The sequence below is a fragment of the Cervus canadensis genome, chromosome 9 (genome assembly GCF_019320065.1).
Source record: "Cervus canadensis isolate Bull #8, Minnesota chromosome 9, ASM1932006v1, whole genome shotgun sequence".
NCBI lineage: Eukaryota > Metazoa > Chordata > Mammalia > Artiodactyla > Cervidae > Cervus > Cervus canadensis.
The window spans coordinates 69,573,600-69,595,732 of record NC_057394.1 but is presented as its reverse complement, the minus strand read 5'-3'; the positions used below and the strand labels follow the sequence as shown (position 1 = coordinate 69,595,732).

The following is a 22,133-nucleotide window of genomic DNA, read 5'->3' as shown; positions in this document are numbered from 1 at the left end:
ACAAATATTTAGCAAGAAAAACAAATCTATTTTCCAGTGTTTTTCTGCTCATGTTCATAGGTCTTCATTCATTCAGCAAATACTTACTGAAAACTTAACATTTCTCAGGCACAGTTTTGGAAAAGGAAATGCAGTGGTGTTCACATACCTGTTATGTTAATGCATATCTGTATCTCCAGAGAAATCCTTAGGTTCTTGTGTATGTGGTTTTAGAATATTTGTTAGTATTAACGCCTAGTTGTGTCCAGTTCTTTGCCCAATGGACTGACTGTAGACTGCCAGGCTCCTCTGTCCATGGAATTCTCCAGAGAGAATACTGGAATAGGTGGCCATTCCCTTCTCCAGGGGGTCTTCCCCACCCAGGGATCTGAACCTGGGTCTCAGGCATTGCAGGTGGATTCTTCACCATCTGAGCCACCAGTGAAGGTTTTACCTAAAAGAGATCATGTAGTGTGTGTGTGTGTGTGTGTGTGTGTGTGTGTGTGTGTTACCTAAGGAGATCATGTAGTGTGTGTGTGTGTGTTTTACCTAAGGAGATCATGTAGTGTGTGTGTGTGTGTGTGTTTTACCTAAGGAGATCATGTAGTATGTGTGTGTGTGTGTTCCAGTCTAACAGTATATTTTGGAGATTGTTTCATGTTAGTACATAAGTGTCTGTGAAACTTAGTTTCACCTCTGCACAGCATGGATGCTCCATAGTGTATTTCTTCTTTTCCCATGGGTAGACATTCTGATTGCTTCTATTTTTTCTCTCTCACAAATCATGCTGTAGTGGACATTGTTGTATGTGATTTTTCATGCTGACCTTTGAGTATTTCTCTAGGATAGATACCTGTGCTTAGTCACTTCAGTCGTGTCCAACTCTCTACAACCCTATGGACTGTAGCCCCGCCCCAGGCTTCCCTGTCCAAGAGATTCTCCAGGCAGGAATACTGGAGTTGGTTGCCATTTCCTCCTCCAGCGGATCTTCCTGACCCAGGGATTGAACTCAAGTCTCCTGCATCTCCTGCACTGCAGACAGATTCTTTACTGCTGAGCCACCGGGGAAGCCCAGGATAGACGCCTAGGCCAGGGTTGCTGATCTGAAGAGTAGACTGTGCCTTTCCTACACATTGCTGAAATTCATTGGACAGCATTATTGGACTACCTTTTGGGGTGAAATTCATCTAGGCCCTGGTTGTGTAGAAAGGAAGGAAAAATGGATTATGGATGGGCAGAGAGAGGCTGCTCAATAGTTGGATCTTACTGGGATGACTCTGCATTTAATGGAGGAGCAGGGAGAACACCTGTGGGGGAGGGGCAACTCATAGAGGAGACTTAAAACTCTTAGGGTGCCCTCACTGCTCTGTCCAGTAAAAAAAATCATTATCTTTCCAGATCAAGCTCAAGACCTGCCTCTTCCTGACACTCTGTAACTGTCTCTGTTCATGCCTGCCTCACCCTCTTCTGGATTCCATTGATAACACTGTCAGCCAACATGATTGAGCTTCCTATGTGCTGAGCCCTGTGTTTGAGCACGTTCCATTCCTCTCTGTTCACGCTCATTCAGTCCTCACAAAACCTTTTGATGTAGGTATTTTCTCATCTTCACCATTTATTTGACAGTTTTTTTCAGTACAGGCATACCTTAGAGATACTGCGCTTCAGTTCCAGACCACCACAGTAAAGCAACAGACATTGTTTGGTTTCCCAGTACATATAAAAGTTGTGTTTACACCATGCTGTCATCTGTAAAGAAGGCTGAATGCTGAAGAATTGATGCTTTTGAACTGTGGTGTTGGAGAAGACTCTTGAGAGTCCCTTGGACTGCAAGATCAAACCAGTCAATCCTAAGGAAAATCAATCCTGAATATTTTTTGGAAGAACTGATGCTGAAGCTCAATCTTTTGGCCACCTGATGCAAAGAGCTAACTCATTGGAAAAGACCCTGATGCTGGGAAAGATTGAAGGCAGGAGGAGAAGAGGACAACAGACGATAAGATGGTTGGATGGCATCACCGACTAAATGGACATGAGTTTGAGCAAGCTCTGGGAGATGGTGAGGGACAGGGAGGTCTGGCGTGCTGCCATTCATGGGGTCACAAAGAGTCAGACACGACTGAGCTACTGAACTACAACAACAAAGTGTACAATAGCAGTTTGTCTAAAAAGTGTACACATCCTAATTTAAAAATAACTTGATTGCTAAAAAATGCTAACCATCATCTGACCCTTCAGTGAGTCATAACCTTTTTGCCAGTGGAGGGTCTTGCCGCTACCAGCTAAGAATTGTCACTCGCCACATGATTCTACAAGTATGAAGCCACTAGCCCCTGCAACTGTTGCCCTTCAGCACACCCTGAAAAGAGTTCAGGGCAGAGATCAGGAATGAGGTACTCTGTGCTCTCAGAAAACTAGCAGAACAGGCCTTCAGATAGTTAGATATTTTCAGATTTTATGAGCCCAGTTTCTTGGATCTTCTCATACCTGGGAAAACACTAAAATCATTAGTAGAGACCTCTGTTCCATGTGACTGGCAGCAAGCAATCTTCTCGAAAGATGTGTACTTAACTGCATGTATCCCCTTTCCCTAAAATCATATATATATCCTGACTTCCCCCACTTTGCAGCAGTTCCTTAGAGCTATCTCATTGTAGGCCCACATGAAACATAACTCACAACTCTCAGTCTGAGCATTTTTTTGTTTTGTTTTGGTCAATACCTCATCATTAATGGCTGCTGACTGATCAGGGTGGTGTTTGCTGAAGGTTAGGGGTGGCTGTGGCAATTTCTTAAAATAAGACAACAGTGAAGTTTGCCACACTGATCGACTCTTCCTTTTATGAACAATTTCTCTGTTTGATAGCATTTTACCCACAGGAGAACTTCTTTCAAAATTGGAGTCAGTCCTCTCAAACCCTGCCATGATTTGATCAACTAGTTTGATAAAGTTTATGTAACATTCTAAATCCTTTTTTGTCATTTCACTGGGTCTTCACAGCATCTATACCAGGAGTAGATTACATCTATGGAACAAACCACAGTCTTTGTTCATTCATAAGAAGCAGCTCCTCTTCCATGAAAGTTTATCATAAGATTGCAGCAATTCAGTCACTTCTTCAGGCTCCCCTTTAATTCTGCTTTGCTTGCTTTTTCCTGGAAACTCAGCTGGTAAAGAATTCGCCTGCAATGCAGGAGATCCCGGTTCAATTCCTGGGACTGGAAGATCTGCTGGAGAAGGGATAGGCTACCCGCTCCAGTATTCTTGGGCTTCCCTGGTGTCTCAGCTGGTAAAGAATCCGCCTGCAATGCGGGAGACCTGGGTTCAATCCCTGTGTTGGGAAGATTCCCTGGAGAAGGGAAAGGCTACCCACTCCAGTATTCCAGTATTCTTGCCTGGAGAATTCCATGGCTGTATAGACACTACTGAGCGACTTTCACTCACTTACTCACGCTTGCTTTTCTACCACATCTGCAGTTACTCCCCTCATTAAAGTCTTGAACCCCTCAAAGTCATCCTTGAGGGTTGGAATCAATTTCTTCCAAATTTCTGATAATATTGGTATGTTGACCTCTTCCCATGAGTCGTGTGTGTGTGTGTGTGTGTGTGTGTGTGTGTGTGTGTGTGTGTGTGTGTGTGTGTGTAGTTGCTCAGTCGTGTCTGGCTGTTTGCGACCCCATGGACTGTAGCTCACCGGGCTCCTCTGCCCATGGAATTCTCCAGGCAAGAATACTGGAATACTGGAATGGGTTGCCATTTCCTTCTCCAGGGTATTGAACCCAGTCTCCTCACATTGTAGGCAGATTCTTTGCTGTCTGAACCACCACCAGGGAAACCCATGAGTCATGAATGTTCCTAAGAAGAGTAAACGAATAGTGTTACTCTGATGCTGAGAGGTGTGGCGAAGTACATGAATCAGGGGAGGGGCATTAGGATGACATGGAAGTGGAGGACCTCTTTTAAGCAGGTGATCGGGGAGTTCTTGGAGGAGGTGGCATTTGTGTGGAGACCCAAATGATTCAGATTTGGGGCAAAGTGTTCTAGGCTGAAGAACCAGGGGGTGTCAAGCTTCTAAGTTAGGAGTGACCTGAACGTCTGAGGAGCAATAAGAAAGCCAGAGTGGCTGGAGCAGAGGGAGGTGGCGGAAGAGGTAGAACACAAGGTCAGGGTTCATCATCTTTACAGATGCGGAAACTGAGGCAGAGAGAAGTTAGGCAGCTCGCTGGAAGTCCTGCAGCTGGTAAGGGGCAGATGTGGGATTGAGTCCCAACTTGGCCTTTCTCGCTTTCTCAGATGTGTATTTTCTTCCAAACTTACTTGACAATTGGTCATATACCACTTGCCTTTGATCAAACTTTTCTTTGCAATATGGTTTTGAACAGAGCTTTCCTTTGCAACTCCGCACTTCTTGAAAGTAGGTACCAGGTTAGAATCATTTAAAAACTACTCTGCACAGCACATAGTAGGTGCACCACAGTGGATCTTGAGTAAAGAATTAGACCATGATCCCCTCCCCTGGTCTTCTCTTCAGAGGCCTCCCGTGGGGCAGCAGTGACCCTCCCTGAAAAGGAGGTGGCCTGTGACCTGGCCATTGGCCTTCAGGCCACGAACACTGGAGCACCTTCTGTTCACTTGCGGGGGCTGAGCAGAGGATGGAGAGATGAACAGAGGTCCGCCCTGTGCTCTTGGAGCCGGCAGTCATAGGTGCTGGAGCAGAGGTGTCCTCACAGGGTAGGTCGCACAGACAAGGGTGATCGGCCTCTCCTGGGAGGGAGGGGTGCAAAAGTGCTCTGGAGGCAGTGGTGAGGTCTTGGAGGAGTGGGGTCTTGGAGGAGGAGTGGGCGTTGGCCGGAATCACAGTGGACTGGAAGGAAGGATGTTGCTGGTAGAGGACAGGACTGGAAGGATGCATTTGCGAGGCTGTGAGTGGCTTGGAAAGTGATTATGGAAGGCCCAGTTTTTCAGATCAGGAGTTCGGACTTTATGCCCAAGATAGGAGAGTTTGAGACACTCCTCAAGGGAGTGGAGCTGTTGGAACCTTGCTAGAGGCCTTGGACAATGACCAGCACCAGCCAGACTGCAGGTGGCTGAAGAGCCTAAAGAGGAACTGGGAGACGGCTGTTTTGCCCCTTTTTTTGTGGAGTCTACACTCCTGAGCGTCCTAATGTCAGAGGCCGGTGGTTATCCTGGCAGCCCCAACACAGAGCACATCTGGTACTGTTGTAACTGGGGAATACATTACAGGGGTGTGAGCATGCTGGCTTTATAAATGTGTTTTTATCTGACATGCATTCTCCTCTCCATTGCAAGCATGGGGATAGGCCAGTGACATGAGCACTGTTCACTGATAGCATAGCGTAGATAGTGAGAGTCATTTCCTAGGCAGGTTGATAAGAAGTCTAGGGGTCCCCAAGGAGAGAGAGGTCTGGAATATTCAAGGAGGAAGAAAGGACAAACTTTTTTTTTCCCCCTCTACATTCTTTAGGATTATATAACAATAATGTATCCTGCCTGAGGACAGTCTTTGGATTAAACCTTCTGGTTAATTCTGTTATCTTAAAATGTAAAGTATGGGAGTAGGTCTGGTCTTTACAAGGATGTATCCTGCCTGAGGACTGTCTTTGGATTAAACCTTCTGGCCAATTCTGTTATCTTAAAATGTAAATTATGGGAGTAGGTCTGGTGAGGTCTTTACAACCTCCAGACATTCTTTGGATTCTTTGGAGTATATAACTCCATTGCTAACACTAGCAAGGGGGTACTCTTTCTGTCCCCTTCTGATGTCTATGTCAGAAGCTTTCTCTATCTCCTTTATACTTTAATAAAACTTTATTACACAAAAGCTCTGAGCGATCCAGCCTCGTCTCTGGCCCCGGATTGAATTCTTCTCCTCCGGAGGCCAAGAACCCCGACGTCTTTGTGTGATTCAGCAACAACCTTTCATCTTGGGGGCTTGTCCGGGATCCTTCAGGACAAGGTAAGGATGCTTGGAGCTCTAGTTCTTTGTTCTCCTAGCGAACATGTTTCCTGCTGTACTTTACTAACTCTACGGTGTGCTTGTGTGAATGAATGACATGCCCTGCGCGGAGCAAGTGAGGAGCCCTGCTCTGCGGTTCCGTGGTAACCTCATATGGCTTATGGCAGAAACCTGTTGAGGGTTTATACCGAACTGCCAATGCCAAGAGGCACCCAACGTCTCCTTCGGGAACCAATTAGAAATGGGCAAAGCGTGTGGACCGAACTCTCCTTTCTCTGCCAAGCTTTTTGGTCTCTTTGACCATTTCATAACTCCTTGAAAACTAGAAGTACTAACCTAATCTATCGGATCATAGACTTTCAAGGGACTTGTGATCTGTTACTGCGTACTATGACTTAGGTTCCCAAACTTGGGTTGGTAGTCAGGAAGCACCTAGCCTTGCTAGGCATGGAAAGTTTGGAAACTAGATGGAGTTCTAGCTCCAAGAGCATCTCTGAGGTTAAAGGTTACTCAGATCGGAACTACAAGGGATATTTTTCTTCCTTTGGTAACGCTCTTAGTGGATAAGAGGAGGCTCATGCTGGTGTGCTGACGCTTGGAAGAAACATCTCAGTCTCATGTTTATATCGGTCTTACTGTGGTTAGGAATATACTCAGGGTCGTGCACAGGCACTCAGGTGACTAACGTTTCCCCCAGCGGTTTAGCCTGGGAGGCATTCTGGAAGGTTACTCTGATTGCACCCCAGGTGGCATCAGAGGCAAGCAAGGTTTTAATGGTGAGGAGCTGGACGTCAGTCAGGGATGCCGTCAGGCCTACCCCTGGTGCATCCCCACCCCATCTCGGTGGCGGAACCGGGAGGGCCGAGTAGGTCGCCTGCGTCGGTAAGGGACAGACTTAAGTCCGACCAGGGAAGGAAAGCTTTGGTGTGAAGTCTGTCTACACCCCCATCTAGAGCAGGGAGGGACGCCTCCGGTAGAAAAACGGCGCTGGTCGCTTTTTTTCTCTGTCACAGATGGGAGCTAACAATTCCAGCCTCACTCCTTTGAACTGTATCCTGAATAACTGGGATAGATTTGATCCCCAGGGCTTAAAGAAGACACACCTGGTCTTCCTATGTGATACTGCATGGCCGTGGTACCCACTGGAGGACGGTGAATGGTGGCCAGTTGGAGGATCTCTTAAGTATAATACTGTTTTACAATTAGACCGGTTCTGTAGAAAACAAGGGAAATGGGTAGAAGTAGCATATGTGTTGCCCTTTTTCTCTCTGCGAAATATGCCAGACTTATGTCCTAAGGGTATAGATTTGGGTGTGACTCCTTCAGCTCCCTCCTGAGCTCCTACTTTGCTAGATGAGATGGAGGACAGGAGACAAAGAGATAAAGAAAAGCAGGTTTCTCCAATCCATCCCTGGGATCATATGCATAGAGCAGAAAGAGAGACTGAGGAACAGCCAGCCACAGACGCTGTTGCCTCTTCATGAAGCACCCACTGGGAGAAATAATCAGTCTATGAGAGTTAATAAGCCCTTTTCTTATCAAGAAATACAAAAAATCAAGGAGGATGGGAGACTATTTAGAGGAGCCAGAAAAATATATTAGAGCTTTTAAAGGTGTTACTCTGCTTTATGACCTTACTTGGAAGGATGCGATGTATATCCTGGGACAAACGCTGACTCCCGACTCAAAGACTTGAGTCTTGAGTTTTGGGAAAAGCGGTTGCTTGTGGAGATGAATGGCTTGGTAATGAATCAGTAGGGAAGAGGGAGGACCGCCCTCCCCACTGGGAAATCAGGCCGTCCCAGCTACAGAACCAGACTGGGACTACAACACAGTGAAAGGAAGATGGGATCAGAGTCATTTTGTCAGATGTATTCTTGAAGGACTCAGACAAGCGCGTGCTAAGCCTTTAACTATGGCAAATTGGCAGACATAGAACAGGAGGAGAAGGAAGCTTCTGGTAAATTCCTAGATAGACCGAGAGGAGCCCTTCGCAGATTCACTGAGACTGATCCCAAAAGTGAAGAAGGAAAAGTGATCTTAAAGGATAGATTTCTCATTCATTCGGCTCCAGATATCCACTGTAAGCTATACAGGCGTATGGACCAAATCAATCTTTAGATAATCTGTTACAACTGGCTCAGACAGTCTATTATGGAAGGGAGTATGAGGAAAAGAAAGGCAGAGAAAGACAAAGGAACAGGCGGAAGCCTTCACAATGGCTATGAGAACCATTCTTAAACAGCCTGAGAGAAATGCCCAGAGGGACCCAGGTGAAAAGGGATGGGCTTGCTATTACTGTGGAAAGGAGGGGCATCTCAAGCGGGATTGCCCTCAGGCATCTAAGCCGCCCCCGGCTCCATGTCCGGTCTGCAAAGGACCACACTGGAAGAGAGACTGCCCCCAGAGACGTAGGTTTCAGGGGTCGGACTCTCAAGACAATCAGGACTGAAGGTGCCCGGGGGTCCCCACACGAGCTCCCATCCTAATTACACCTGAGGAACCCCAGGTATTGATAACTGTGGGAGGCCAGTCCGTCAGTTTCCTTTTAGATACTGGGGCAAATTACTCCATGCTTACTGAAGCCCCTGGCCCACTTTCTTCCCGATCCACTTCCATAATAGGACTGTCTGGATGAGCCAAAAGATATTATTTCAGTTATTCTTTATCTTGCAACTGGGATTCTGTGCTATTTTCACACAAGTTTCTGATTGTGCCAGAATCACCCTCATCTTTTTTGGTGAGGGATATACTGAGCAAGGTCCATGCCTCTGTATTCATTAATATGGAGCCCTCCCTTTCTCTCCCTTTAGTTGAACAAAATGTAAATCCTAGAATATGGGCTGATGGAAAATCTGTGGTCAAGCACAAAATGCTATTCCTGTGGTTGTCAAGCTCAAAGACCCTCACTTATTTCCACATGAGAAGTATCCACTGAAACCTGAGGTTAAAGAAGGGTTAAAACCCATCATTGAGAATTTAAAGGAGCAGGGACTATTAGTTCCCTGTAACAGTCCATGCAACACTCCTATTTTGGGTATAAAGAAATCAAATGGTAAATGGAGATTAGTTCAAGATTTACGAATAATAAATGAGGCTGTAGTCCTTTACACCCTGTGGTGCCTAATCCTTATACTCTATTGTCTGAAATTCCTGAATGAGCCAAATATTTCTCAGTAATTGATTTGAAAGATGCCTTCTATTCAGTGCCTTTGGCAGAGGAAAGTCAATTTCTATTTGCCTTTGAAGACCCTTCGCAGCCAGCTTCTCAGTTAACCTGGACGGTTTTGCCCCAGGAATTTCATGACAGTCCTCACTTATTTGGACATAGTTTGGTCACGGGATCTACAAAACTTTAATAGCTCTGAAGCGGTGGTGTTACAATATGTAGATGGTATTTTGCTCTGTGCTGAGACAGAGGAAGCTTGTTCACGAGCAGCAGAAGACTTCCTAAACTTTCTGGCAGGCTGTGGTTACAAGGCATCAAGAGAAAAGGCTCAGCTTTGTCAACAATCTGTTAGATATCTGGGCCTAACCATATCAGAAGTGACTAGGGCCATAGGCCCGGAGAGAATTAAACCTATACTGAACCATCCCCTACCTATGACTTTAATAAGACAATTGAGAGGATTCTGGGGAATCTACAGGCTACTGTCCTATTTGGATTCCAGGTTGTGGGGAACTTGCCCGGCCTTTATATAAACTTACAGCTGAAACCCAGCAGGCCCGAACCGACAAACTGGTTTGGTCTCCAGATACTCAAAAGGCTTTTAAGGTTCTTCAGACTGCTGTCTGCAAGCTCCCACTCTGACCTTGCCCACAGGGTCAGAATTTAACTTGTTTGTCACTGAAAGAAAAGGTATGGCCTTGGGAGTTTTAACACAACCCCAAGGGCCTCACTAGCAACCTATTGCTTATCTAAGCAGAGAATTAGATGTAATTGCACGTGGGTGGCCCCACTGCCTATGAGTAATTGGGGCAATGGCGTTATTAGCACCTGAAGCTTTAAAAATAATTAATGGACAAAACCTTACTGTACTGACTTCTCATGATGTGAGTGGAATCTTAAACTCTAAGGTTAATATTTGGATAACAGATAGTAAACTTCTTAAATATCAGTCATTGTTGTTAGAAGGACCAGTAACTAAGCTCAAAGTTTGTGGAAATTTAAATCCTTCCACTTTCCTTCCTGAGAAGGAAAATGAAACACCTGATCACGATTGTTCCCAATTCCTAACTTTATTTATTTTTATTTTTTATTTATTTATTTATTTTTTGAGCACGGCGGCCTGCCCGGTCCAATTCCTAACTTTAAACTATGCAGCAAGTCTTCAAATACCTTCAACAATCGCATGTGATGCCTCTTCTTAAACTTCTTAAACATCTAACAACCCTAAGATGGACTGATGTAACTATGGACATAATGTGACTTTTCATTTTGATGACTATTTTGCCTTACATTTGTAACTGTATAATGGGGTTTTCTAACCATCTAAAAGCTTTTAATTTACAAATGGTTGTCTGAGCTCCTATGAGTGCCACAGCTTCCTCCAACTATTACTTGGGGCCCCTGGATCAGAGACCCTCAATATGAGGGTTAGGAGAATATGTTACATCTAAATGTAAGACCAGAAACTATAAAACCTCTAGAGGAGAACATAGGCAAAACACTCTCCAACGTAAATCACAGCAGGATCCTCTATGACCCACCTCCAAGAATATTGGAAATAAAAGCAAAAATAAACAAATGGGAACTAATTAAATGTAAAAGCTTTTGCACAACAAAGGAAACTATAAGCAAGGTGAAAAGACAGCCTTCAGAATGGGAGAAGATAATAGCAAACGAAGCAACAAAGGATTAATCTCAAAAATATACAAGTAACTCCTGCAGCTCAATTCCAGAAAAATATATGACCCAATCAAAAAATGGGCCAAAGAACTAAACAGACATTTCTCCAAAGAAGACATAAAGATGGCTAACAAACACATGAAAAGATGCTCAACATCACTCATTATCAGAGAAATGCAAATCAAAACCACAACGAGGTACCATTACACACCAGTTAGAATGGCTGCTATCCAAAAGTCTACAAGCAATAAATGCTGGAGAGGGTGTGGAGAAAAGGGAACCCTCTTACACTGTTGGTGGGAATGCAAACTAGTACAGCCGCTATGGAAAACAGTGTGGCGATTCCTTAAAAAACTGGAAATAGAACTGCCATATGACCCAGCAATCCCACTTCTGGGCATACACACTGAGGAAACCAGATCTGAAAGAGACACGTGCACCCCAATGTTCATCGCAGCACTGTTTATAATAGCCAGGACATGGAAGCAACCTAGATGCCCATCAGCAGATGAATGGATAAGGAAGCTGTGGTACATATACACCATGGAATATTACTCAGCCATTAAAAAGAATTCATTTGAATCAGTTCTAATGAGATGGATGAAACTGGAGTCCATTATACAGAGTGAAGTAAGCCAGAAAGATAAAGACCAATATAGTATACTAACGCATATATATGGAATTTAAAAAGATGGTAACGATAACCCTATATGCAGGACAGAAAAAGAGACACAGATGTATAGAACAGACTTTTGGACTCTGTGGGAGAAGGCGAGGGTGGGATGTTCTGAGAGAACAGCATTGAAACAAGTATACTATCAAGGGTGAAACAGATCACCAGCCCAGGTTGGATGTATGAGACAAGTGCTCAGGGCTGGTGCACTGGGAAGACCCAGAGGGATGGGATGGGGAGGAAGGTGGGAGGGGGGTTCAGGATGGGGAACACATGTAAATCCATGGCTGATTCATGTCAATGTATGGCAAAAACCACTACAATATTGTAAAGTAATTAGCCTCCAACTAATAAAATGAAAAAAAAAAAAAAAGGAGAATATGTTGCCTCAACAATTTAGGGGCTACGCCCCTAAACAGCAGGAAGTAGTTATGGAATGAAAATGACACCCCTTTCCCTTGGCAACATAATTCTCCTAAAAGAAAAGGGAATGAGAGTCATTTCCTAGGCAGGTTGATAAGAAGTCTAGGGATCCCCAAGGAGAGAGAGGTCTGGAATATTCAAGGAGGAAGAAAGGACAAACTTTTTACTTTTTTTTTTCTCTACATTCTTTTTTTTTTTTTTGGCTATTACAAAAGTTTATTTAACAAAAAAGTTCAGTAAGAAAATGTACACAACCCAATTTTTCTGGTAGTAAATTGTGGCGAAGGGGACACATGGAAGCAGTTGATTTCTCTGGTGAACACAGCCGTTGTTCATACTCGTTCCAAGGCTTCTAACATGATGATACAATTTCCTCGTATCACCACCATTCCAATATTGTTCTGTTGCCCACTAGTTGCCATCTCCACACATTCATCTATCACAAGATTCCTAAAGGGATCAAATCCCTGCAGTATTCCTTGGACATGTCTGCCACCATTTAATTTCAATGATAACTTCTTGTCCATAAATTTCTTCAACTCAGGAGGGTGTGCTTTGCTCATGATGTCTACTCTGCGAGCTCAAAGAAGCCTCCAAATGGAATTCGAGTGATCCCTCACGCTCCAGCGGCAGGGCCGGGCTTCCTCTACATTCTTTAGGATTATATAACAATAATGTATCCTGCCTGAGGACAGTCTTTGGATTAAACCTTCTGGCTAATTCTGTCATCTTAAAACATAAATTAGACATAAACATAAATTAGGTCTACAACGCGGGAGACCCAGGTTCGATCCCTGGGTCAAGAAGATCCCCTGGAGAAGGAAATGGCAACCCAGTCCAGTACTATTGCCTGGAAAATCCCATGGATGGAGGAGCCTGGTGGGCTACAATCCATGGGGTCGCAAAGAGTTGGACATGACTGAGCGACTTCACTTTCACTTTCACTTTCTAAAACATAAATTATGGGAGTAGGTCTGGTCTTTACAAGGATGTATCCTGCCTGAGGACAGTCTTTGGATTAAACCTTCTGGCCAATTCTGTTATCTTAAAATGTAAATTATGGGAGTAGGTCTGGTGAGGTCTTTACAACCTCCAGACATTCTTTGGATTCATTGGAGAGTATATAACTCCATTGCTAACACTAGCAAGGGGGTACTCTTTCTACCACCTTCTGATGTCTATGTCAGAAGCTTTCTCTATCTCCTTTATACTTTAATAAAACTTTATTACACAAAAGCTCTGAGCGACCCAGCCTCGTCTCTGGCCCTGGATTGAATTCTTCTCCTCCGGAGGCCAAGAATCCCGACATCTTTGCATGATTCAGCAACCTTTCAATAGCGAGGACAAATCCGAGATCAAGTGTGTGCAGTGTTATTTCTATCTGTAGAGTTGGAATCACTGCCAAGTGGAATTCTGGAATGTTTGTGACTTTTTTTTTTTTTCTAAATTAGGTTAAAAGAGAAAATCTGAGCAGATCAAAGGTTGACGAGATAAAAGTAGAGGGCAGAACAGAGAGTGAATCTTTTATTGTGATATAACTAACTCTGCAAATAAGGAGTTTTAAAACACCAGTAATTGTGAAATCCATGGTGCTTGAATCTTGTAGCAGCTTTGTTGAAAGCCCGGTTCCTCTGCAAACTAAAAGCCATCCCCAGCATCAGGCATTAGAAACATCTAAAATTTGTTGGGAAATTGCTATTATAAAAGTAATTTACCTCTATAACAAAAATCTGGAAAATAAAGACCAAAAGGGGCAATTTACTTCTATTCCTGCCATTCTCAGGATTGTTAAAAAAAAAAATTCAACTGAAGATCTAATTGGGGGGAATTCCCTGGTGTGCCAGTTGTTAAGATTCTGGGCTCCTAGTACAGAGGGCCTGGGTTCCATCCCTTGTCAGGGAACTAGACCCCACATGCTGCAAACAGGAGCTCACATGCTGCAACAAAAACTCGGTGCAGCCAAATTAATTAATTAATTTAAAAAAAGATCTAATTGGCTTTATTTAATTATTCACAAATCAGCCAGCCTCCTATCTTCACAGAAAGAAAGGGGCTCCAAGGAGCCGTACAAAGTAGAGGACATATAGGCATAGGAGACAGAGCAAGTTATTCTAGCAAAGAGATGGTTGTTTCAGGTCAGGTTACCTTCCCATTGGGGAAAGCAGGTGTCTGTCAGGCAGATTACCCAACTAGTGCTGCCCAGCTAGTTGCAGACTTGACTGGTTGAAGGTCATGATGTTCCCGGAAGAGACTAAAGGTGCAGTTAGGTTATATATTCTGTCTTGTTTGCTGATGTGGGGTTGAGCACAGGTGACTCCCTAAGGGGTGTGTTGTTTCTTTTTTAACAGGATGACTGTCATAAGTCTGTTTGTAAACTTCGTTTGTTTGCTTTTGCTGCAGTAGCTGTTGGTTTTAGAATTAAAACATACCTTCTTGCAATTCAAAGAGAACCGACATTTAACATCTTTGTCATATTTTATCCCAATCTCTTCTTCATTTTTTTTTTCCCTCTAAAACCAATGGTGCCAACATTATAGATATACTTTTTAAAAACAGTTTTAAAAGCTGTCCATCAGTGGGTCTGTTGTTGTTATTACCATTATAGAGTCTCTGGCCTCTCTTTCTCTGTCCCGACAGACTCTTGGTTTAGTTTGAGTAATTTTTTCACCGGCATGCTAGACTTTTTGTCCCTCCATCCTGTTTCTCCAGTATCAGCATACAAACTGCCCTCTCTTCTCCTCAGAATTGCTATGGAAATTCAGGCAACCGTGTGGCTGGTGCCCCTGACAATTTGTTTCTAATCTCGATGGTGCCTGCAAATGCCTTTGTCTTATTAGTCAACCTGTGAGTCACTCTTTCAAGCCTTCACCACCTGCAGCGAGCCTTCTGCTCAGTCTCTTGTCTTCCCTTAAATTCTCGACAAATGACCTCACTTCTTACCTGGAGAAAACAGACACCACTGCGTGTGATTTTCTTCAACTTCTGCCTGTCTCTCTGCACCTTCTCTCCATATTTTGTGTAGATCTCCAGTCTGTTTTCATTTGCCCATCCCTCGTCTCAGGAAGCCCACCTTCATTTCAAGATCCTCTCATCTTCCTTCCTCTCTGCAGGCTCTGGAGCCTTTATTGGTCTGATCAGGTCTTGTTTTGTCTTCTCTTCGCCGCTAGTCTTTCCTCTCTCTGCAGGCTTTTCTTCCTCAGCCTCATAAAGTCGTCCGTCTGCCTTCACCCTGGAGTCTCCTTGCCTCGTGTCTCCCCCTGGCTGTTGTACTACTTCCCTCTCTCTTCTTCCTCAGCCTTTGAGGAAGAATCATCTGTACTTGCTTGTTTCCATGCCTCCACTCACTTGAACATCTTTGCTTTATTATTATTAGTTTATTGAATATAAAAGACATTGATATATAAACATACACACATACGTAGATAGTTGTAAAGCATAATAAACTAGAGAACACCTGACCCAAGAACAAGAGAATTATCAATGCCATGGCTTCTTGGCATTGAGGGAACTCAGCTCTTCCCTGCTTGTCTTGTGTCGCCCGGAGAAATACCCACTATAGAGGTAGCTACTAGCCTCAATTTTGTGTTTGTTGTAACCCAGCTTTTTTTTTTGGGGGGGGGTGTGTGTCTGTGTCTTATCACATATATGATTGCCTGAACAGTGTATTATTTAGTTTTTTGCTTGTTTCTGAGCTTTGTGAAAATGATATTAAAGTGTGTTTAGTTTTCTGAGGCTAGGTTGTCTCAGTAGAACACTATGTTTCTAAGGTCCACAGCGGTGCAGTGTGCTGTTGGGAAGGTGGCATGGTTTATCCATTCTCCTTGAAAGACTTGGTGAGCTTTGTAGGTTTCTGCAGTCTGTCCACTTCTGTTGCCTCACCACGCTCCCGAAACTGTTTTTGTTTGGGCTTCCATGAATGGCAAAGGCATATCCTCTCTAATTCTTATTTTAATGGTCTCTCTGCTACATTTGAGAAAAAAAAAAAAAAAAAGGCTTGATTGAGATATGATTCACATACCATGAAATTCCCAGGTATGTGCAAACATCTTCACAATCAATTTGGGGACATTTTCATCACCTGAGAAAGAAATCCTGCCCACGCTAGCTATCACCCCCCCCCCATCTTCCAATGACCCCTGTGCCTGAGCAACCTCTACTGGACTTTCTGTCTCTATAGATTTTCCTATTGTGAACATTTTGTATAGATGGAGTCTTTGTCTTCTTCTTGATCTTAGGGGGAAAGCTTTCAGCCTTTCACCATGAAGTAGGATGTTAGCTATGGGTTTTTCATGCTCTTTATCAGGTTGAGGAAGTTCCCTCCACCTCCTAATTTCTTGAGTGTTTTTACATGAAAAGATTTCGGATTTGATCAGATGTTTGTTCAGTGTCTATTGAGGTGACCATGTGTCTTTTACTTTTTATTCTGTTAATATGATGTATTGTTGTTTGGTCACTAAGGCGTGTCCGACTCTGCAACCCCATGGACTGTAGCCTGCCAGGCTCCTTGGTCCATGTAACTTCCTAGGCAAGAATACTGGAGTGGGTTGCCATTTCCTGCTCCAAATGGTATATTACATTAATTCATTTTTGAATGTTAAGCCTAACTTGGATTCCTGGGACAAATCCTACTTGGTCATGGCATGTAGCCCTTTTTTATGTGTTGCTGGATTTGGTTACTTACTATCTCGTACAGGAATTTTGTGTCCATATTCATGAGAGATACTAGATTGTTTTTCTCGTTTCTCTTGTTTTCTCATGATGTCTTTTCTGGTTTTGATATCAGGGTGATACTGGTCTCAGAATGAGTTGAGAAGTGCTCCCTTCTTACAAATGTTTGATAGAATTCAATGTTGAAGCCGTCTGAGCTTGAGCTTTCTTTGGGGGGAGATTTTTTATTATTACTAATTGAGTATCTTATTACAGGTTGGTTCAGAGTATCTTATTTCTTGAGTCAGTTTTGGTAGTTAGTGTATTCTAAGGAATTTGTCCATTTCATTTAAGGTATCTAATTTTTTGGTATATAGTTGTTCTTAGTGAAAAAGCTGGCTTGAAACTCAGTATTAAAAAAACTAAGATTATGGCATCTGGTCTCATCACTCCATGGCAAATAGAAGGGGAAAAAGTAGAAGCAGTGTCAGATTTTCATTTCTTGGGCTCCAGAATCACTGTGGATGGTGACTGCAGCCATGAAATTAAAAGATGCTTGCTTGCTTCTGGGAAGGAAAGCTATGACAAACCTAGATAGTGTATTGAAAAGTAGAGACAGCACTTTGCCGACAAAAGTTCATAAGTCAACGCTCTGGTTTTTCCAGTAGTCATGTATGGATGTGAGAGTTGAACCACAAAGAAGGCTGAGTGCTGAAGAATTGATGCTTTTGAACTGTGGTGTTGGAGAAGACTCTTGAGCATCCCTTGGACTGCAAGGAGATCAAAACAGTCATTGGAAGGACTGATGCTGAAGCTCCCATCCTTTGGCCACCTGATGCAAAGAACTGACTCATTGGAAAAGACCCCAATGCTGGGAAAGGTTGAGGGCAAAAGGAGAAGGGGACAACAGAGAGATGGTTAGATAGCATCACTGACTCAATGGACATGAGTTTGAGCAAACTCTGGGAGATAGTGAAGGACAGAGGAGCCTCACATGCCATAGTCCATGGGATTGCAAAGAGCGGAACACAACTTAGTGACTGAACAATAACAAAACGTTGTTTCTTGGTGTTCCTTTATAGTCTTTATTTCTGTAAGATAAGTAATAATCATCTTTCATTTCTAATTCTAATAATTTTAGTCTTCTGTCTTTTTCTCATAGATCATTCTAGCTAAAGGTTTGTCAATTTTGTTGGTCTTTTCAAAGAGTCAGCTTTTGGTTTTGACGATTTCCTCTGTTTTTCTATTCTGTCTTTTGCTATTCCACTCTAATCTTTTTTATTTTCTTTTGAGTGTGTTGAATTGTGTTCTCTAATAGATATGTTGAAGTCTTGAGTCCTGATACCTGTGAATGTGATATTACATGGAAATAGGATCTTCTGCAGATCTAATCAGTTGAATTAAAGTGAGGTCCTACTGCATCATGTGTGTGTGTGCTTAGTCACACGGTTGTGTCTGACTCTTTGTGACCACAGACTGTAGCCCACCAGGCTCCTCTCTCCATGCGATTCTCCAGGCAAGAATACTGCAGTGGGTTGCCACTTCCTTTTCCAGGGTATCTTCCCAACATGGGATCGAACCCACGTCTCCTGCATTGCAGGCAGATTCTTTCCCATCTGAGCCACTAGGGAGGCCCCCCTGTTGCGTTATAGTGGGCCCTGAGTCCAGTCACTGATGTTGGTATAAGGACACCATGTGAAGACAGAGAGGAGGAAGCCATGTGGTTACAGAGACAGATTGGAATGATGCTTCCGTAAACCAGGAAGTCCTGAAGCTTGCCAGCATCCACCAGGAGGTAGGAGAGGGATGTGGAAGAGATCCTTCTTCAGAGTCCCAAAAAGGAAAATCTTGACTTCTAGCCTTAAGAGCTGTGAGAGATTAAATTTCTAATACTCAGTGTATGGTATTTTGTTACCTCATAGGACACTGATACGCCTCCCTTCTGCTTGCTTTAGGTTTCGTCTTTCTTTTCCAGTATCTTAGGCAGAATTTTAGATTATTGATTTGAGATCCTTCTTTCTTAATGGAGAAGTTCACAGCTGTAAGTTTCTCTCTAAGCACTGCCTTACCTGCATCCCATAAGGTTTGTTTTACCGTGTGTTGTGTCTTCATTTTCATTTATCTCAAAGTATTTCCTAATCTCCTGTTGACCTCTTCTTTGACCCTTTGATTATTTCGGAGTGTCTTGTTTAATTTCCATGTATTTGTAAATGTCCCCAAATTCTTTCTGTTACTAATTTCTGATTCCATTGTTGTCAGAGATCATACTTTGTGTTATTTCTGTTATTTTAAGTGAACTGAGGTTTGTTTTATGCCCTAGCATGTGGTGAAGCCTAGAGAATGTTCCATGTGTACCTGAAAAGAATGAATATTATACTATCATTGGGAGGAAGGTTCTGTAGATATGTTAGTTGTTCATGTTTTCTCTCCTGTGAGTCTGATACCAATTTCAGTGTGTGTTTTTTACCTCTTACACCAATTCTCGGGCACCAGTGGGTGTCCGACAATTTAACACATTTGCAATAGTGTCTATCTGGAGAGAGCATCAGCTCCCGTGGGTTACGGGCTCAGTCCTGCAAGACTGGCCCCCTTGTCCTTCCACTTCAGACACCAGTCACAAGTCCAGGTTGTCACCTATGCTTCTTTGGGTTTCATTTGCTAAGGGGGCCCACAACTCAGAAATATTTATCTACTAGATTAGCAGTGTATTACAAAAGGATACAACTCAGGAACTGTAGGAAGACAGAGATGCATTTGGCAAATTATGTGGGAAGAGCCACAGAGCTTCTATGGTCTCTGGTCACGCAATTCTCCCCAAGTCTTCACATGGTCACCAGCCTGGAAAGTCTGGAAAACCATTCCTCTGGGGTTCTTGTGGAGGCATGAATGATTAAATCATTGGCTGTCAGTGGTTGAACTTGATCTCCAGCCACTCTACCCTCCCCAGAGTGTTGGGTGGGACTAAATGTTTGAACCCTGTAATCACCTCTTGGTTCCCCTGGCAACCAGCCCCTATCCTTGGGTCTTTTAGAAGTCACCTTGTTAGCTGTGACAAAAGACACCTTTATCATTTTTCTAGCACTTTGGAAATTCCATGAGTTTTAGGACCTCTGTGACAGAAAGGGAATGGAGACCAAATACGTATGTCTTATTATAAGACGGCAGTATCACATATTTTCTGCTTGATCTTCTGCCTAGTTTTTTTTTTTATCCATTATTAACAGTGGATATCGAAGTATCCAGCTGATACTGTTGAATTATCTTTCTTTCCATTTCTGTCAGTTCTTGGTTCATCTATATTTGTATTCTGTTATTAGATGCATATGTTTATGACTTTTCTATCTTCCTGGCAGATTGACTTTTATCATTATAACATGTCCCTTTGTTTCTGATAGTAGTCTTTGCTTTAAAGTCTATCTTGCTTGATACTGGGCTTCCCAGGTGGTGCAGTGGTAAAGAATCCACCTGCCAATGCAGGAGACACAAGAGACTCAGGTTTGATCCCTGGGTGGGGAAGATCCCCTGGAGAAGGAAATGGCAACCCACTCCAGTATTCTTGCCTGGAGAATCCCAAGGACAGAGGAGCCTGGCACGACTATAGTCCATGGGGTCACAGAGAGTCAGACATGAATGAGCAGGAGCACGAGTGTTAGGCAGCATCTCACCCAGCATTGGCAGGGCACTCCAAGGGGCAGACAGATAAAATGGAAGGCTCTAACAGGTGGAAGGGTGGGCGATGAAGGTATTAGCACAAAAAAGGGGAGATTATTTGGGGCTAGGACATCTTTTGGGGGGCAGGGATCTTTTAACTATAAGAATATTTGCTCTAAAATGAGAAGTCTTTTTTTTTTTTCTTTCCAATTAGAGTATAATTCTTTTAAAATGTTGTGTTAGTTTCTGTTGTACAACAGCGTGAATCAGCCATATGTGTACATGTGTCCCCTCCCTCTTGAGCCTGCTTCCTGCCCCCACGCCCACCCACGGGGCACCGGGCTGAGCCCCCGTGCTATCCAGCCGCTTCCCACTATCTGTTTCACACGTGGGCGTGTATGTCTGTTGGTCCCTTTCTCCCAATTCGTTCCACCTGCCCCTTCTCACCCCAACTTGGTCCACACGGACATCAGTCCTGTCACTTCTCTCCCTCTTTGTCTCTGATCCTGTGCAGGGAACCCCCTCTTTATCTTGCAGGTGACCTCACTAATTTTGATTAGGAAATTTCACATTGGCTCTTTTATAGGTCACCTTTCTGAGAGGGGTGGAAACTACAAAGAAGCCTTGATTTGCAGGTGTTGGGGGCGAATGACTGCGTTGGGGAATTGTTATTTCTTTCTAACAGTAGTGTCTGAGCTTAGACTGCTGGATTGGAGGGGAAAGGAATGGGTGAGTGAAGGAGAGAGCCAGCTTTGCATGGGGCACCATTTGAATGTTGACTGAAAGTTTAGCACTCGGTGTTTGGTAGCAAGCAAATAAAGTAAGCTGTTTTTAGTACTGTCTGTAATTCATTCAACAAATAGTTACTAAGAAACTTTAAAATAGACGCACTGTTTTTGTGCTGGGAATACAGTGCTGAGTGAAGAAAACAGACAATTCCCGCCCTTGTGAAACTTATATCCTAACTGGGGAGACTAGTAAACAAGTCAGTAAAATATATCTTGTTATATCATGCAGTGGTTGAGTTCTCTGGAGAAAAATAAGTAGGAAAGAGCCATAGGAAGTGAGAATGTTTGAAACTGTACCCAAGGGAACTGGGGAAGCCCCTGAAAAGGTGACCTTTGAGCAGGGATATTAGAAGGCAAGGACGTGAGTCGTCTGGATCCAGGCTGTTGGGGTTGGGCTTCCCTGGTAGCTCAGCTGGTAAAGAATCCACCTGCAGTGCCTGAGACCCCGGTTCAATTCCTAGGTTGGGAAGATCCGCTGGAGCAGGGGTAGACTACTCACTCCAGTATTCTTGGGCTTCCGTGGTGGCTCAGCTGGTAAAGAATCCGCCTGCAATGCGGGAGATGTGGGTTCGATCCCTGGGTCGGGAAGATCCCCGGAGGCGGGCATGGCAACCCACTCCAGTATTCTTCCATGGAGAATCTCATGGACAGAAAAGCCTGGCGGGCCATAGTCCATGGGGTCGCCAAGAGTCGGACATGACTGCTCGAGTCAGCACAGCACATCTGTAAGCCGGGAGCAGCAGTCAGGGACAAAGGCCCTGGGCAGGAGCCGGCCTTGCTTTGTTCCAGGACCAGCCACATCGCAAAACTGGTCTTGGTTGAGGAGAGAGGGGTGTGAGGATAGGCTGACTGTAAGGATTTTAGGTTTCTCCTTTCTTGTAAATACGTGGAAACCCCCTGCAGGGCTTTTAGGAGAACCTCATCAAGAGAATGGCAACCCACTCCGGTGTTCTTGCCTGGAGAATCCCGTGGACAGGGGAGCCTGGCGGACTACAGTGTCGCAAAGAGTTGGACATGACTGAAGTGCCATAGCGTCCTCTGATGTCCCCTTTAAGAAGATTCCTCTGGCTTTTGTTTTGCAAATAGACTTTAGGAGGTAATAGGAGAAACCAAGAGGTCCCTACGATTATATTAATAATGCAGGT

The 22,133-nt window shown here is 43.8% G+C and overlaps 2 protein-coding genes across 3 annotated transcripts in view; one reads left to right on the top strand and one right to left on the bottom strand.

The window, feature by feature from the left end:
* The window catches only part of ATP7B (ATPase copper transporting beta), a 78,975-nt gene that overhangs the window by 1,315 nt on the left and 55,527 nt on the right, over positions 1 to 22,133 (top strand). The window lies entirely within an intron of this gene.
* On the bottom strand, positions 12,090 to 12,483 carry LOC122447202 (small nuclear ribonucleoprotein G-like). Its single transcript, XM_043477695.1, has one exon. It carries the CDS (start codon positions 12,463 to 12,465, stop codon positions 12,235 to 12,237), a length of 231 nt encoding a protein of 76 aa, XP_043333630.1. The 5' UTR covers positions 12,466 to 12,483; the 3' UTR covers positions 12,090 to 12,234.